At 38.6% G+C, this 20,058-nt stretch overlaps 1 protein-coding gene across 1 annotated transcript in view; it reads right to left on the bottom strand.

The window, feature by feature from the left end:
• LOC134793939 (hemicentin-2) overlaps positions 1-19,179 on the bottom strand; it is a 192,361-nt gene extending 173,182 nt beyond the window's left edge. Inside the window, exon 1 of the mRNA XM_063765659.1 lies at positions 18,801-19,179. Within this exon, the coding sequence (XP_063621729.1) occupies positions 18,801-18,852 (52 nt within the window). The 5' untranslated portion in view covers positions 18,853-19,179. The remainder of the gene's footprint in view (positions 1-18,800) is intronic.
• Positions 19,180-20,058: the final 879 nt, after the last annotated feature.

The raw sequence follows: 20,058 nt of genomic DNA, 5'->3' as shown, positions 1-20,058 counted from the left end.
ACCTGTTAAAACCTACAACTACACCTACGTAAAATAGTTATTTACGATACAAGTGCTAAAAGTAGATGGCCATGGGGACGGGGAGGGGAAGAAAATGAGGAAACTCAAAACATGCGTCTAATTACTTTGCCACTCTTGTGGATAAAATGCAACTTTCTCATCGGTTTTTGAACAATCAAGAGAGCCTTATTTAATCAGCTGGTGCGGTGAAATAGTAGATTGTACAACAAGGGCATAAAGTGACCCATTTTTACCAGAGGCAATTTTTTGGTCTGAGCGAAGCGAAGACCAAAATAGTAGACGAGGGTAAAAATGGACATTTATGCCCTTGTTGTACACTCTGCTTTTCACTTCCATTGCGAGGAAAATATACAAAAAATCAAATATTTTAGGTTATTTTAACGTATTTATTCAAGACTAAAGAAAATTGTTCTTGGGCCGGTCGGAGGCGCGGGGCACGCCGATCGGGAGAGCGCCGGTCGGGGGCGCGCCGGCAGGGCTGGCAGTTTGTATTTGTATGGCAGAATTTGGACTTTATTGCTAAGTCAATAAGGGTCGTAATAGATGATTTTACTTTATGCTCTAGAGCATAATATGCGAATTTATGTCGTCTACGCACGACATAAAGGTGCAGTTTTTGAGCATGAGAAGTGAAAAAGATTTTTTTATGACCCGATAAGAATAATTTAATTCTCTAAACTAGGCGAATTAGCGAAGTCACAAACCGATTTCAAATTTTCACGCCTTTGAGAGGGTAAAAGCATGGTAAAAGTGAAACAATTTGTGATAGAAGTAAATCCAGTAAATCCGTACTTTACGTACGTTTACAAACATAACAAGATCCAATTACGAGGGATTATGAGTTTAGCAGAAAAGGTACCGGAAGAAACCCGAAACATTAGTAAAGGGCCCCTTTACCTCAATGTTTATTGTTTATACATGCGCACATAAAGAGTAGAATAAACACGTATTACATGTTTTCTATTTGCTCAGGGTTCTGTAGTCAAACTGAGAACCCTTAAGCCTTGGCCAAACACACGGCGCGACGCAGCGCTAACAGGTTACCGACGTCAAACAGACTGCGTCCCGCCGGTATCACGCCCCGCTTCTATCGCGCCCCGCGCCGCGTGTCCCCTTGCGTCCACGCGGCGCGTGCGCAGCCTGCGCCGCACGGACGCGGCGGCCCGCCGCGTCGCGCAAGGTCACATCAATCGGATCGGACGTTAGGCAGCGAGCGGTGCGCGCGCGATGAGGGCGTGTTGAGACCGTGAGGCCAGCGCGATCCGCGCGCGCGCCCTGTTTGAACAGGCATCACGCGGCGCTGCGTCGCGCCGTGTGTTTGGCCAGGCCTTTATTGTCGAGCGAAAGCTATAAATATTACGGTATCTATTTCAGATTGGGCAAAAATGCTTTCATATCCGAGCCCTAGTGTAGGTACAATTCGATAGCGTGTCGTGCGTTTGCGTTATGTCTATTTTTATATGGGATTTTGAACAGCGCCAAGCGGGACGTTTAGGAAAGTCAAAATCCCATACAAAATGACATTTAACGCAAACGCGTATGCCACGTCACGCGTCACGCTATCGAATGAAATTTACACTAGGGGTACTGACTCAGAAGCTTGAAATGTATAAACTAAACTTAAACTGACAAAAGTAGAAATCATCGTGATTACTTGATTAGGATAGGAGTTCCTTAAGGGGGGGGGGGGGGGCAAAGTCGATGAAAAAGGTAGTAAAAGGTATTCGTAAGTGGCGAAAGTTTTTGTATTTGTATAAGTTACTCTATGGTTTACGATAGGTATAGGCAGAACATTGTATTAGGTACGTCTTAATTGGAGTAAAAGAAAGATGCCCGCAATTTGCGAACTTTGGTGTTCGCGGTAGGCCCTCTGATCACATGTCTAACCCTTATTTTGCTCCAATATATTTTGCACAAAATAAAACAAGAAAATCGCTTTAGATTACTTTCTTTCTTTGGCTACTGAATGGACATTGCAGATTAGCCGGGGCAGAGGCAGACCAAAAAAGAGATGGCGGGATGACCTTGACACTGTTTACAGCGACTGCAAGAAAGGGGAGGAATATATAAAAAAAACTTACTTTCAGCGGAACCCAGTTTCATGTGAATATTATTGTTAACAGTTTTTATCAACGTCTACAAAATTGACACGTGTACAGAAAATCATTATGCTGAAAACGAATATCCCCTCATTAAGGATATTAAATTATGAATATACTGCTGGAAAACGTCTCGTTATACTTAATACATAATTAAATACATATGGCATGTACGGAATATTAAATTGATAGAATACTTTAAATGTGCCCAATCAATGTACTGTAGGGTCACGATTTAATAACGTGTATTATTTAATTTCTAAGTGTCAACTGTGAATAGGGAAAAAATAACACTTATACCAACTTATACTAACTAAACTAATGAATCTATTTTCGCATTCCATAAATTCTTGTCATAGAGTCTGGCTAGCCAAAAATTGTTAACAGATATTTCGTTGTTGTATCACTAATTGTCTATGATTTAAAAAAAAAGCTAAAAGCCAGTTGTCAATTTATGTCATTCATTCAAATTGTTTGCGGTTTATTTTAAATAATATTAATAATGTCTATACTGAGTGAGGTTCGTAAACTATTATTTAAGCTCTTAAATAATTACGACAATGTGCGAAGTCGACGTGTAGCGTTGTATAACGAAAACTGCAATGTTTACAACTCCTAAACAAATGTAAACAAATTAGGAGGTTGGTGCTCTATAAATATTTTGATACTTAGCATTTATCATATTTGGCATAGTACTTATGTATTTTTTTGGTGATGGATTAATATTACGGTATTATCGAGCTAGGTCTTATTTAAACTACATTTCATTTTTCGCCTTGTAACAATGGTATATGGTGAGAAAGTGTTAACATATGTTGACTGTACTTTACATAGTGGTAGAAATTATGTGGTTATTTCAGTAGCCAGACTCTACTCGTTGTTAAACATAAGCTTGTCTCTGTCTCTTTCGGTGTACGGGAGCTCGATAGCACGCGCAAATTATTCCCTTGCGCGACTAAAGGCAACTTGTACCATTAGTCACAAGGTGAGTGCTTCAATTTTGGAGCATGTATAGGTTATACAGATTTATATCTCATCTTTCAGAGCTTATATCTTTAGATATAAGATCATAGCGTCAGAAGAGTCGAAGTCATCCAATTATAAATGGACTTGACATTATTGAGGATGCAACTTCACATCGTTATAACTTTTTGATTGAATACTTTTGCTAAAGTTGCTATGTTTAAAAGCTTTTGTTACGGAATCTTGAGCTTGAGTAACGTTTTTAAATTAGGAAAGTGTTTCTACTTAATTGAGAAAGATTAGTAAAATTATTCCGAATTAAATTAAGAATGTCTTTGGACCGTTTTTGCCGCAACAGTAACACTTCCTGCAGCCGCTATCCGAATACAATTTCATTTTAAAGTTAGACCAAGAAAAGTCTTCAGCGATTTTGATAGCCCACGCAGTGCACGTGTTATTTTAAACGTCAAACCTCTATGAAATTATGACGTATAAATAAAACTTACACTGCGTGGGCTATCAAAATCGCTGCAGACTTTTCTTGGTCTAACTTTATTTATTTAAAGACAACAAGACGTTATGTGATATATTCACAAACGTATGTACTCATTTATGTACCAGTAAGAAAAGAAAACAACCGCATACTCATCACCTCAGTAATCAGATTAATATGCCGAGATTTAGCAAGGGAACGGGAACGGTACAATGGGAAAGATTGTGCGAAACGCGGTGGGAACGGGCAACAATGGCTCGTATCGAGTTCGGAGCGTGGTAACGTTGTAAGCAAACCATTGTCTGCTGGTAATCATGTTACTGAGCGATAGCTGACGGTTAGAGAGCGTTGGTGCATATACGGTGGTTTTCATAAGTTTCAAAACCATGGACAACAACACAACGATGTAACACGGAAGACAGTCTTAACTCGTTCACGTCTTTCCTGTGTTAAGAGAATAAAAAGCAATTTTGTAGGGTGACAGGCCGGATACATTATTTTAGTACTTGAGACTCAAACACGAAACACACGTGTTTTGTCCACAGTAGGGACCTTTTACTAAAATGTGCTTGACCCAGTGATCTTCAGTCGGAGCGCCCATAGATATTTTTTACTATTTAGCTTGATTTAGAGACCACTTGGCACATAATTTTACAAGTTTATAAAGAAAATGTAAGAAATGTCGTAAGCAAACTATTGTTTGCTGGTTCATGTTATAAAAACATGGCCTCGTCATAGAAACCAAAATAACACATGACTTGTTTTATTTAACTACGAAAAACCAATTTAATGAATATTATATTACCTCTTGTCATCCTTCTCCCTCCCTTACGTTCCGTTTCACGCTATCCCCTTACGTTCCATTCCTACTTCCTACATTTATTTATTTAAACTTTATTGCACAGTAAAAGTTGTACAAAATGCGAATATAATGCCAGAAGGCATTCTCTATATACCAGTATATTATGAGTTTATTTTACATGTTCTTAAAGCAAATGTAACAAAAGGTCGTAAGCAAACCTACTGAGCGATAGATAATCCTTTGAGAGCGTTGGTCTTCAGTAAAGGAGTCCAAAGAACTGTGCCATGCATGCACCAGCATAATTTTGAAACGAGAACTTTAATCTAACTACCCTAATACATGCACTTGAATAAAATCATAAAATGTACAAAAAGTCGTGAAAGTCAAAAGCATGTCCGGGCCGAGGCTTCCAACACTTTGTTTACTAATTATGACGGGTGATCGGAGATCACGTAATGATTTCTATAGAAAACTGAGGAGTCGGACGCCTCGGACCGCATCCGGGCCGTTCTAGCGTGAGGCGTGAGACATCCCTTTTTGAGAGACAGACACGGTTTGCTGTCAAACATCATCGTATTTTATGACCCAAATGCAATCAAAATTGACGCCTTTGGAATGCGTACTAAATTAAAAAAATTAAAATCTGTATAAACCTGGAATACTGTCTAATCTGTAGAAATACAGAGATGGCAAAACTGTGACTGTGACTGTATGCTGAAACTAGGTATTGCTTATTACTGGTTCAATACAACACAGACGGTGCCACGTAACTTGCTTATGGCTTCGCTTTTGTACGGCGGCGTGCATACATAATACATGTTTGGTTCTACTTAGACTTTTAGAAATGGCCCGAAGGCCGAATATTCGGGAAATATTCGGTATCAGGCGAGTTTTTCAATGTTCGTATTCGGTCGAATTATTCGGTTAAAGTGGCGAATATTCGGTTTTTTTTTGTCTTGTTGCGAGACTGTATAATGTAAGCTTCTCCAGAACTTTTCAAGTTACTCTCTGCCAGGTTACGTCTTCCCGTTGTCATTAAAACGCATGATGAGACATGTCGAATCTCAACCCCTAGTAGTGTAATTTAATTCGATTATTAGCAGCGCCTGGGAGACCAAGATGCTAAGCGTTATATCCGCAAGACGCGTCCTAAGTCCTAAGCCCTCCTACACATATACCCGCAGCTCGACTGGACAACTCCATCGCGCATCGTGTGACCGCATCTTCAAGACAAAGTTTGGTTTTGCGAGCCTCATTAGGGCATTTCATAATCCGGATAAGAATTGTTGATGGAGTCGCCAATTCGCCATTGCCGGGCAAGGAATGAGAAGGGAGAAATTTAATTCGATTGCGTGACGAGCGTTCGCGTTTGCGTTGTCTATTTTTGTATGGGATTTTGAACAGCGCGCCAAGCGGGACGTTTTGGAAACTGAAAATCCCATACGGAATGACACTTAACGCAAACGCGTATTACATCACGTCACGCTATCGAATGAAATTTATACCTACTAGAGGTACTGTTTTGATTATTTGGCGAGGGCTAAAATTTGTTTGCTTTAGTTAATGCTGCAATTTGCACCTGACCCTTGGCGTGGCTTGGAGTTTGGAGTCTTGTTTATTTTTAGGAATTTGCCTAAGAAGAGTAAGAAGCGGTTAATCTTTAGCTGCTAATGCAGGTAAATTGAAGCGTTTTCGAATGATTTATTAGAATTTATAGATGAACCGAATAGTTCCGCCGAATATTCGTATTCGTATTCAGCAAACTCCATATTCGGCCCATCTCTAGTTCCAATAAACAGATCATAATGTACTCCACGTCTCTGAGCATTGGTTTAGGCGTTATTATCTAATTATTGTAGATTATAGAAGCAATCAATATGTCCGATACAATAGGTAACATTAATTGATGGGCGTTCTCGTTTTAATTACGTCTTCAAAGCCCGGTTAATTATAGTCAGTAATAAAACAGAAAGTTAGATTTTAAGCACGTTTCTATTGTATCGAAAGTAACGCTTACTATCTGTATGGATATGCTGGACATGTGTATGGAATTATGGATATGTGAAAGTTTTTACTTCAATTTCAATTCGTTTAATACGGTGTAAACGTACATACTTACGTGTCAATTCAATAACATACAAAAATAAAAAATAAAAACACACACATCTAAAACTAATTAAACCCCACTGAATTTAATTTACTGAATTTATTACCGCATTCCATGCAAAGTCGCCGGTACAAGCTAATCATCTATATTCAGAAAACAATTATTTAGATACAGAAATCGCACGGAAGAAACCGCTGAAGGCAGAAATAGTGATCCAAAAGACTCGAGCCCTGTGAGCCTTTTTTTAGGGCTCGCCTCATTTCTTGACGCCTAAAAGGCTAAAAGCCTTTTTTATTTCATTAGTAAAATAGGCTTTTAGCCTTTTAGGCGCCAAGAGATGAGGCGAGCCCTAAAAAAAGAGCTAACAGGGCTCGAGTCTTTTGGATCACTAGGCAGAAACTTGTTTAAAACTTCGCATTCAGTAGAACTTTCATTTTTAAATTCAACTTCTGGTGACAACGTGAAACTAATTATTATCAAGCAGATACGTCTGCGATGCGAGTGATAATAAAAATGTTATATTAAAGAATGAATGGCACCAGGCGTATACTCAAATATGGAAGGAATGTAAAGATTCGGACCCTTCTTGTAACCTCAGCAGCTCAGTTGGTTAAGAGCGATGGGACTGGTAGTCGCAAGTTCGAGTCTTGCCCAAAGCAATTTTTTCCTTTAATATAAGAATTTGGTGTTTTTTTTACGAAAGTCACAGGCTTACAAAATGGAAAGCACCGCCGAAGCGCAGAGGCCGTCGTGCGACGCATTCATTAGCGAAGAGTTATGATTTCATCGCATGCGGCACGGGCATGCTGTAACCGTCGCCGGTCATGATACTATTACAAAACCCATTGTTATAACGATCTTTCGTTCAATCCGATCACGAGAGGCACGCGCCGCTCTGGTTGAAGCTTGGTCGTGTTGTGTCAATTGTCAATGTTAATGGTTGAGAAATTATATCATTTAACCAAAGCTTTGGTTTAATTTAGATAGGAAATTATGGTATTTGATGGGTTAATTTCAAATCATTGTAATAACCCCCGACGAAAAAAGTGGGACGTTATATCGGGTGGAACAGAACGACGGACTTTTATACAGACGGGGAATTGTTTAGGCTACGTACTTTATTTTTCACTAATTAATCACGTTAATATTTCTAACCGTTTTTGAGATACATTGGTTGAACAGTAGTGCAAAAATACTGTTTATTTCAACCCTAGCAAGAAGATCCACGAAGACATGACATGTGTCAATTTAAAATATAAATAACTTTATAGGGTTGTCACATATTATATTATATTTAATGGTTTTGTTTTACTTTTGAATCCCGCTTTACGATTATAAAAACTCGATTGTAGATCACTTAAGGCGGAATTCCACCAGTGTGCGGCACTGTGCGGCACAAGCATATATTCAGTACTAAAATGCTTGTGCCGCACAGTGCACACTATCCTTTCAGCTCAGTCCCTAGCAATGTTCCACCGTGTATAAGTTTAACGCTTGAATGTTCGATCTGAAAAAACACGCGTTTTTTTAAACAACGCGTCTAAATTATCTGCCGTCCTGGAATACTCTTCCAAAAAAAGTTCACGTTCTACAGTTCGCGTTCAAAGGTAAGGGTAAGGTCACAGTCAAACTTCTAACATATAGTCAGGGGTGCGAAACTCCTGACTTCGGTCAAACTCGGCTCCGCTCGGCTCAGCATTGCTCCGAGCAATTATTAGGGTTGGCACCACTTGACTTCCTTTTGCGTGCACGACCACAGATAAGATAATCACTTGATTTTTGACAACCCTAAATAGCCGAAAGGGATAGTGCCATATATTAGAAAGGGACAGCATGATTCGACCCTGAACCGCTGTCAAACTTCGTTTTTGTAGGAAGTTTCCTTTCTGTACGGTAGTACTATTAATTATTCTGTGAGGTGATACTATACACCTCTTTTTCTTAAATTATTAGAGAACGTCAAAAGTATCTACACTTTTGACGTGTAGTCCGATCCGTTAAATATTATGATGTCAGTTCAGTTCCATGAGTCACATAAACTGATGTCATTTAAAAATCGACTACTTACATCTAAAACTCGTCGAAGCTCATTTATTATCGAACCTACCTACCATCAGTTTGTCACTGACATAAACGCCGTCGAGAACGTAATTTACTTTCTATACATCTCGCTCGCACTCGCATATTAGTGCAAACGGGATGTATAGAAAGTAAATTACGTTCTCGACGGCGTTTATGTCAGTGACAAACTGATGGTAACCGTACAGGGTCTTGAGTTTCCAACGCGTCCCGCTTGGCGCGCTGTTCAAAATCCCAAACAAAAATAGACGTAAAGCAAACTCGAACGTTCGTCACGCTATCAAATGTAATTTACACTAGGGGTTAAAAAAAAAACGCTAATCGCTACGCTTTCGGCTCTCTACGGAAGACCCATTTGAAACGGTGAGTTTTTGCTGCGACTGTCGCACCCGCTTACCGCTATTCAGCGCTGCCTAGATACAGCTTGGCAAAAAAGAGTAGAAATTAAAGTGGCAACACTGTAGTGTCGTCCCTTTCAAACCAATTTATATAAGAAAACGGGTCTCTTTTTAGGGTTCCGTACCCAAGGGGTAAAAACGGGACCCTATTACTAAGACTTCGCTGTCCGTCCGGCCGTCCGTCTGTCCGTCCGTCCGTCCGTCTGTCACCAGGCTGTATTTCATGAACCGTGATAGCTAGGCAGTTGAAATTTTCACAGATGATGTATTTCTGTTGCCGCTATAACAACAAATACTAAAAACAGAATAAAATAAAGATTTAAATGGGGCTCCCATACAACAAACGTGATTTTTGACCGAAGTTAAGCAACGTCGGGCGGGGTCAGTACTTGGATGGGTGACCGTTTTTTTTTGCCGTTTTTTGCATTATGGTACGGAACCCTTCGTGCGCGAGTCCGACTCGCACTTGCCCGGTTTTTTACCAAGCTGTAAGTAAGATACAGTTGCAAGTTGCACCCGGTTCTTAATTGTGACACGGCTTAGTAGATCAAAAGGGTACCAATTGGATACGTTAATCATTACCACACTGATAAAACAAGGTATTGCAAAAACCGGCAAAGTGCGAGTCGGACTCGCGCACGAAGGATTCCGTACCATTACGCAAAAAAACGGCAAAAAATGACGTTTGTTGTATCGGAGCAACACTTAAATATTTCTTATATTTTGTTTTTAGTATTGGTTGTTGTAGCGGCAACAGAAATACATGAGTGAAATTTTCAACTGCCTATCACGGTTCATGAGATACAGCCTGGTCACAGACAGACAAACGGACAGACGGACAGTGGAGTCTTTAGTAATAGTGTCCCGTTTCTACCCTTTGGGTAAATGGGTACGGAATCCTAACAGGGCTTGAACCAAGGAATATTGTTAGTTTCAAGATTTTTTCGAATTTCGATATATAAAGGAAACTCGAAATGTCTTTGTCCTTGTATCTTGGGCAAACTACTTTCTTGTATCAAATAACTAGTTATCAAAAAAAAGGTCAGGTTTGTATACATACTTACATACGAGTACATATATCTTGACCCAAGTATGTAATAACAATCTTCTGTATCAAGGCCGCCTTCCCACTGAGGCGGAGACGAAGAGACGTGCGGCAATAAACCAATATGGTTTTCACACCACCTATTCGGAAAAGAGCTTTTTCTTCCCTGCTAGGAGGGATCAAAGTAACACTTTTCTGTTCTAGCACACAATTTTTACATTTTTATGCACATTATTTTTATAGCTTAAATAATCTGTTTAAGCATCAGATTTTTTTTATTTTCCTCATAGTTGATGTGAAAAGCAGTATGTGTCACACGGTATCAAAATTTTTTCGTCTTGGGCGTTAATACTTGTATCCCTCATTACGCTCAGGATTCTACTTTAGAATCCCTCATTACGTTCGGGATATTGTAGAATCCATCGCTTCATTCAGGATTCAATGTACGCCCTTGACGGAATTATATCATTTTGATCCCTTGTAACACAAACTGCTATTTCCATTTCCACATCTCTTCTCCGCTCCGCTGGACGGCAATAACTGCTGCCTGCTGCTGCAGCGTTGGTACAGTCACCATCTGATAGGTATATAGGAGCGGCCAACGTGTTCAGATATTTTGAGCACCTCGGCCGCACCGATATATCTGAAGACGACTGTACTTGGTACAGGGACGCGTACTGCTCTAGGAAAAAAGCATAACACTCAACCCGGATCCTATGCCAACAATTCTCCGTACTAACTACTCGTAACACTCTTAACTGAATAGTGAACCTTAAGTTTAAGCAATAAGGTTTATTTTCAAACAACATGGACGATGGTACTATAGTAGACGCAAACCAAACTGACGACCGGGGTCGTAAAACTTCTCATTCCCACTCACGTGGTTGTAGGTAGGGTGAGAGAGATGGTGATATGACCCCGGTCGACAGTTTGGTTTGCGCCTACTATAACCAGCACTTAGCTCACCATGGGTGAACCTTATGACATTGAAGTAAAGTTTATTTTCAGTTAAATTTACAGTACCTACTTAAGCGGGATAAAGGGTAATAAATGAAAATTAGTCCCATGTTTGTTCAACTTCAAGTAGCCTGTTGGGAAATCAAATTTTTTACCTTTTTTACACCGAAAAGTAAGAAGGTAATTCTGGAGTTTGAAGTTTATAATTATGTTAAGCTGCTGGTGGATTTTATGTTATATAGACAAAATAATAAATACGTAAACGCCACGTAAAGCTCGTCATAGACGGAGCGATAATAATATATATTGGCAGATATCAGCAGATGCAGAATGCAGATATCTAGTTAGAGTATCGCTAAGCACCACACAGTCCACACACGCCAACGATACTGTTTGCGCCACATATAATTTTTTTATTTTTTATTTTTTAGCCTATTAGTGTGTCCCACTGCTGGGCAAAGGCCTCCCCTCTTTCCCGCCACTTGTCTCTGTCTAATGCACACTCCCGCCACTCCACACAGAATGTATCTAGGTTGTCCCGCCATCTCCGTTTGGGTCTTCCTCTGCCCCGAGATCCATCCTGTGGGATCCAGTCCGTGGATACTTTAGCCCAGCGTTCTGGGTGCATTCGGCAGATGTGCCCTGCCCAGTCCCATTTCAGCTTACATATAAATATTATACCTAACCTTTTTATTATGTATTGTGACCTGAAAACCACAAACTAGTTTATCGTATAAATAAATCTCTTTCATAAAAGCAATTTACATATTTTTAACCGTTCTTCAATTTGTAGGTGCTTTAGTCTAATTATAACTATGACAACCTATAATTACCGTTCACAGAAATCCCAATACGAGTACAGTCGCCATCAAACATATCGGAGCAGCCAAGGCGCTCACAAATATCTGAACACGCCTCTATTGTCAAGGCGTTAGAGTGCGTGTTCAGATATTGTGAACACCTTGGCCGCTCCGATATATCTGATGGCGACTGTACATGACCTGAACATTCATGTGTGAATAGGCGGCATTAACGTCACGGACAGATAATGCCTATGTGATACTAAATTGCCTGGCCACTTTTCTTTTGATATAAGAAAAAGGTATGTCTATTTTGGACAGCAAAACGTGCTAAACGGGCGAAATTTTCAACATTATCTGAACACTTGTACTTGTTACCTGACGACCTCCCTTTTTATACGTCAGCCTGACGTATAAAAAGGAAGCTTGTTTTTAATTTTCACTAAGAGACGTTACCATTTTGCCTAATGTTCTAACTCAGCCATTCTCTAAGTGTGTTCCGCGGAACCCTAGGGTTCCGCGACACCCCTGCAGGGGTTCCTCTAGAATTTAGAACACTATGCTTTAGTCGCCTCGAAAAAATTTACTATGCAAAAAACACACTTCTAAAAACTATTGTTTTATTGTAGGGTTCCATCAAGTATTTCGCTTTCCAAAAGGGTTCCGTCAAAAAAAAAGATGAGAGAGAGAAAAAGAGAACCGCTGTTCTAACTCATAGAAAATCAACTTTGATAATATACGAACCTGTTAAGAGATGGCGCCACCTCAAGGATAGATCGCGCTAACGATGTGTCGACGTAGAAACATGACTACCGAGGTGCAAATTACCGGGCGATGTCACTAATGTCAATAGTCAAGTGCTTGTCTAGCTACATTCAAGTTATTGAACACCTTCCAGCAGTTTCGTTACTTAGCGCCACTTGCACTATCCCACTAATCCGGTGTTAACCGGTTAAATCGGACGTTAACCCAGTGTCAAATTATACTGGTAATCATATTAACTCTAGGTTTAACCGGGTAACCCGTAACCCCGGGTTAGTGAATGGTGCAAGTGGCCCTTAAGAATTAAACCGGTAATCTTAGTAAATTTATTTGTACTTATTATTCTTATTAAAATTACGGAGCTAAGGATGGTATTCCATCTGTCCAATATCGTCCAATGTGTATTGCGTCTCACATTTTGCATAATGAGAGAGTGAGACGCAATGACATTGGACAAGTGGAATACCAACCTAACTAACGTTTTCGTCTGCTACTACAGTACGGTTACCATCAGTTTGTCACTGACATAAACGCCGTCGAGAACGTAATTTACTTTGTATACATCTCGCTCGCACTCGCATATTACTGCAAACGGGATGTATAGAAAGTAAATTACGTTCTCGGCGGCGTTTATGTCAGTGACAAACTGATGGTAACGGTCCAGTACGGTTACCATCAGTTTGTCACTGACATAAACGCCGTCGAGAACGTAATTTACTTTCTATACATCCCGCTCGCACTAATATGCGAGTGCGAGCGAGATGTATAGAAAGTAAATTACGTTCTCGACGGCGTTTATGTCAGTGACAAACTGATGGTAACCGTACAGATGGCATTTAAAATAAACGCGAATAGAATTCGTGGTCGATGAAGGCTTCGGGCTTCAGACCGCATAGTCATAAACCGATCCGCTACGCGTTTGGCAACTTTTACAAAATGAGAACGAGTCGAGATGCGCACCTGCATACAAGCGCTATTACTATCGCTCGCATACACACAATCTGGCAACTTAAGTATTCAAGTTAGCAACTTTTGACGCAAATAAATGTGCTACTACCTACAACTTATCATACTGGCATTGGCAACTTATCTGAAATACATTTTAGGATTTTTAGGACCAAAAATCTAAAATGAAATCGAATTGAATTTGTTAACACCGCACTTTGTCATTGAAAATGTCATGCAGAGTTATCTTGGTCCGACTCTATGATCTCTCATACACAAATGGGTTTTAATAATAAAATATTCTTTTTCAAATTGCTGTCAACTTTTCCTAGTTCTGTAATATTCTGTATAGGTACACCAGAATAGGCAGTTTTCAAGGTCAAGTTACACTGGATTTCTCAAAAAGCCAAGTCTGCGCTCACGCAAGCCACTCAACCAATGAGAATACAGATACAGCCACAGACCGGTTTTTGATCAACACAAGATTTCACTCGCTATCTCAAATAGTGCGGGCATATAACACTGATCATCGGTAGACCTTATATATTCGGAGTAAGATGTAATCTCGGTCAAACTCTGTCGCCGAAAGACAGACGTCGATGCCTAACAACACTGACCATTGCTAAGTAGACCTTACGTCTTAGGAACAAGGTTTAATCTCGGTCAAACTCTGCCGTCGAAGAACAGCCGTTAATGCCTAGAACAATATTGACTGTTGGTAGATCTTATGTGGCTGGAATACGGTATATTATTGGTCAAACTACGTAGAAAGAAGTTTGTATATTTAGCACGATTCACAAAAAGTTACTAGACAAGTTTACAAATGTCCTCTCTGAATGGTTTTGTTGGTATGTGTGTGTGACGTGTTTTAATTGGATTCCGTTAACATAAAGAAAAGTTAATTGTTTTGGTCAAATTAACTTAAGGCACCTACGAGGCAAGATATTGTTTATGTTCTGTACCATGAGTTTTCATTAGTAGAATGATTAAAAAATAATACATATTAACGATAATTTTCTATTTGCAAACAACTAACAAAATATTTTGAAATCTAAAGAGCCACGGAGGTATTAAATTAGCAAATTCCTAACCCTTTTGTTTAATAACCTATATTATTGTAGAATACGCCGTACACAAACGTACAAAAACATTAGTGTTATAGTCCTAATCCTAACCTATTCCGCCCGTAATAGGACCGCACACAATGACAGGGTGAACGACATATACACTATACAAGGTAGGTACGAGTATAACAAACACCGTTACTTCTGTGAATAACATGCCGAAATCAAAAATAACATTGCATATGCCTAGCAGAGCAACCAGCCAGACGTACACAGATGTCCTTAAACTCGGAATACGAACAAAAAGTTAGGTACTATACTTGTCACCAGCCAGATGTGTTGTCTATATATGCACCCCACATTTCGGTTGGTTTTCGAAGGCCAATAAAAATAAATAAAGCAAGAATATTTAGCATTAATAGCACCTGCGAGCTTTGGCCTTCGATTTGACCAAAGACACGTCAATATCTGGACATAGACTCCGTACTAAATGACAGGCATAATATATTATCACTACCTTATATAGTATTTTTGCCATTTTTGTGTGTAACATGCAGGTATGCCAGCTAAACTAGGCCTAGTTCGCTTACTTTGTTAATTTATACGTAGTTCATATGTGGTAAGTACTTGCCATCAGGATAACATAACATACAGAGCTCCCGATGCTTGTTAGCACAGGTTAAAATTCCAGGGTTGTTTCTAATTAAACTTAAATAATTATTTTTAGTTTAATCTATTTATGTAGGCATGGCCTACTCGACATTGCACGAAGATGGACAGTATTTATTTTTTACTTGTCGCTTTGACTTGACCACACAAAAGATACCTTGTTATTTGGAAATAAACTTTTGAAAGAGACGGTACAAAAGTTAATTATTCTTAGTCGTCATCTCTAATCTAAAAACAGTTTAAATGTATTTTATGCGGACGAAACGGACAAAGACCACTGGACTAAGGAACTAAACATTTATTACACTAATTTTTGTGACAAACATAGATATGTAGCCATATGTATGGCTCTCACACTCTCACTGTCAAAAAGTTATCAGAGTTCATGTAGAGCCAAGCTTCTAACTCTAAATGTCCTAACTTCACAAACTTTACACCTTAGTCAAAATGTGTTGCTTGGCCGTTTCAGAATAGTAAAAAATAGAGACCTTCTTCTACTAACTTGGCTGCCAAGTTTCGATTCTTGTAAGGTACAACTTTTATCTAAATTCGATATTATTACATTAGGAACGCTTGTCTGACATGAAGAATGAACTGTCTGAGATGTCATTTCAATGTCAATAAACAAAAGAGGCCAATAATAAATAAATAGGTAAAAAGGAACATGTGATAATGATAAATTAAAATATAAAATGATAAAAGCACCTGCGTGGGTGCCACAACTTCGGTATGTTTCTATAGGTACTAGACACTAAACTAAAATGACAGGTTGACAATTAGGTAGGTAGGTTGTAGGTTCAGTCGACGTCCAAGATAATATATTGTTGGCTTTATTACAAAGGAGTAAGGTACAAAAGTGTAAAAATACCTATATCGGAAATCAACTGTACAGTTAAACCGAAATACATGTTGTAATATCATATCCGTTTCACAAAGTACGAATTTTGAGTCACTGCTATATTTGTAACTTATAAAAAAGTGTACCACTTATTATCTATTTTTTTTCTCCAAAAACGATCAGCTGTTGAGTTATTTCTACTTAGAAACACGAGTAAAAAAGTGTAAACAAAACACAGTTTTGTGTCGCATTTTCACATACGTTTTGTATAGACCGTCACAAAACTGATACTCAAATTTTTAACCCCAGTTTTTGAGTGTGGACGGGGACACTATTTTTCTTGTGATTAATCATAAAATTATTGATTATATTGAAGAGCGAATATGGTGAGTAATGGTTTACGAGTTTTACGACATATTCATTACTTCCATTACTGAAATGGTGCTGTATTGAGCTTATTCTGTTTCTGACAGATTAAATGCTCGTTGTTATTGTTGTTCGTAGATACTGTATTATATTAATTACGAATTTGGCTTTGTGGAATTATTGTATGTACGGTCAAGGGTTTTGATGTCTGTGAATTCAGTGCCACTGGGTACCTTGTCACAGCGACAATAATAGGTATGAGATTCCTCAGAGGCTTCCATAATGGATTTTCATTTTCATTGTTATATCGAATTTCTTGAATGTACCTTGAGTTACGTCTACATCTTGTGGCATCGCTCTGACCGCTCTTTCTAATTTTTTGGTGGGTGACTTTTAATGTCTAAAACACACACGTGTTAGTATTTATCCAAGAGATACATCTCCTTCTTTTATATGGTAAACGAATGTGATGCAGCCATACAAACCATTAAAAAACCGCGAAGTGAAATTCCAGGTACAATACCTACAGTATTGTTAATCTTCAATACCTATATTCTTTTTCAAATAGCTTGGGTACGGTGACAGCTTCAATCTGGCCCTGGCCTCTCAATTCATTTTTTCGTTTTAAGGTTATAAATTGTATAGAGATGACAGTTGTTACCATACCCAAGCTATGTGAAAAATACTATGGCTGCGTACTGCGTAGTTCGATTTTTTAAGGTGTCGAAATGTTACCTAAGAGTTGTTCCCATAACCATCGGACATCTTTACAAAGTTCTCTTGATATACCTAATTTAATATCACAAAATCAAAACGGTAAGGAACTTGATAAATTTAATACCCCATGACGATAGTAGTAGGAACTGGGCAGTATCGATAAACGCATTCCAGTGCCACTTATTCCAGTTCTCATCCAAAGCTAGGTTCGATAATTGGACCTGAAGTCTGGAATTTAACTGGATCGTGTGAAGTAGGTAAACCGGCGTTAAAATTAGCTGTCTAAAGCCGAATATTACAAAATTCAACCTTTAAAATGTGTCCTTGATTTGACATGACCCTAATAGTGCATTTATCATAGGAAGATAGGTACTTATAGGTATTTCGGTGCGAGCGAGATGCACTGAGGATAATGTCAATTCAATAACTTTAAAGTTCAAATGCCGCTCCAGTGATTTGCATATTTTTTCAAAATTTTATTCAAGATTTGCTAAAAGGAATGAAAGGAAGCCATAAAAATATTACTTAATCATCCGGGATTGACGTAAAAAGGTTGGTGAATCCTGGCCTACCTTTAGTGCGGGGAGAAAAGAAACCCCACTGCATTCAAGTGTCAGGGGTGCAAAACATTCATTTGCTGTGAGTGAGTTGAGTAGGCACCTATGCTAGATATAGGTATTTTACCTGTCTGCCTATTGAAATAACGCTCTAAAAGCTCTTAAAATATCAGTGTAAAATGCGGTTCATTATCTAATTCCATGATTACCTATGTATGCATTAAATAAAGCTTTAAAAAAAAAGGTTCTTCTGCTTAACTGTGTTTAAATTCGAAACATATTGAGGGAAGCCGCGATTAAAATGTTGTTTACATTAAAAGCTATAAAATTACGGTAATTATATTTAATTACTTACAGGAATTATTTACAAATATGTATTGCAATGCAATCGAAAATATTGACTGGTCCATGTGTGGTCATGGTTAACTTTTTGATGAATTTTTTAACATATTCCTAGGCCTTACTCACCTGTTTAATTAATTATTTTGTGTAACGAAAATTAGTCATACATTTAATTTCCATAATTTAATTGGTTCAATTGGGTAACGAACATAAACAATTAAACATATGATAATTTTCGATATACAATAGAACCATTATACTGTAAACTAATTAAAGGTAACCTTAGAAGTGTTTAACATCCATCTCATTTGTATTTACCTAATAAATTAGTCTCAATTCGAGATAATTAAAGTTTGTAAGTAGCTCAACAGTTTCTTGAACCAACTAAAGTCTAAACAAACATAAGTTTATTATTTAACAACGATGAATTAAACATGGCATATTTAGAAGTACCGTAACTTGGTACATAATCTACATCATCTGCAATCTACACGCATATTTAACAATCTACATGCATATTTTAAAAACGGCCGTTCTTCGTTCGTCACGCTAGGTTATGTTATGAAATAGACATTTTGTAATAATTTCCAATACAAATAGCTAAGTAATGACTTTTACCCGCCGTCTGCACTAACTATAAACATTCCTATATACATCCGTTTAGCAAATACCGAGTAATATTCAAGAAATTTAAAAGTAAGTGGCAACTGGCAAGGCAAGCAACGCGGTTGCGTTGCGAAGCGAGCCGTGAGTCTGAGTCAGTGGCAACCGCTTACCTGCACATAACAGGAACAAAGTAAACGGTGAAAGCACTCTGCTGGTCCCCATGGCGCTGCGGCAACTTTCTAAACAATGATTAACACTTCTTAAACAAATCCTACGCTCCCATCTTGCTTCAACACTTTTGTTTTTACTTAACTCCAACTTAACTGTCCGCACACAACACTGAGAACTCGTTAGCACTTTAATTCAACACTTTATTCCAAATTCGAGTCGCAAAACCTTTTGTTTCAACACTTTGCACTTATGAGAATACGTTATCTCATTTTCAAATTCCGTATGTAAACAGTTTAGCGCGAAATTTCAGCAACGTAGCAGCAGAGCGTACGTCACTCGCGAGCGGCGGTTGGCTCAAGGCTGACCTGATGCGCCGCTATGCGGGCGAGCGAGACGGTGATAAAAGCGGGACGAAACAAAAAATAAAGTTTACTGTGTAGTGGCAACAACGCGCCAACGCCATTACCTGACGCGCCACTGGAAAGTAGACTGGCGAGTCAAGCACTAGATGGCGCGGTCCGCCATCTTTGAATAAAACATGTGGCTTTTATCCACGCTGCACATCTTCAAGTGGTTGGCCCTATTGAACTATTTCTAGAGTTTGATAGGTTTAATGTACGCCGTTAGATTTATGGTAGTAGGTAATGGATTTCAATTCAAACAATTTTGTTTGTTCTAATTAATGCGTTACGTTTAATCTCCTTCAATTAATGATTCATTGTGTAGGTAACATCAATTAGCCACACAATTTATACCTACCATGGTCCATGTGTGGCTTTCGTTACACAGTGGAATGTATTGAAGTAAGTATACCTAGTGGTAAAACTAAAAACTACTTAATTTCGATGAATTAACTGTATTCTGTATTTTATTGTAATTTATGCAGAAAACGAAAGTTAGATTTTCTTACTTTATTACTTCTTGACGACCGGTCTGGCCTAGTGGGTAGTGACACTAGTGACCCTGCCTATGAAGCCGATGGTCCCGGGTTCGAATCCTGGTAAGGGCATTGATTTGTATGATGATACAGATATTTGTTCCTGAGTCATGGTTGTTTTCTATGTATTTAAGTATTTATATATTATTTATATCGTTGTCTGAGTACCCACAACACAAGCTTTCTTGAGCTTACCGTGGGGCTTAGTCAATTTGTGTAAAAATGTCCTATAATATTTATTTATTTATTATTTATTTATTTATTACTAAAGTTGGTAATTTACATGAAGTAAACGTAACTATCTACCTAGATAATAATTA

This window comes from Cydia splendana, chromosome 1 (genome assembly GCF_910591565.1).
Source record: "Cydia splendana chromosome 1, ilCydSple1.2, whole genome shotgun sequence".
NCBI classification, from domain to species: Eukaryota; Metazoa; Arthropoda; class Insecta; order Lepidoptera; family Tortricidae; genus Cydia; species Cydia splendana.
The sequence above is the reverse complement of the archived record's forward strand: the minus strand, read 5'-3'. Positions and strand labels throughout refer to the sequence as shown.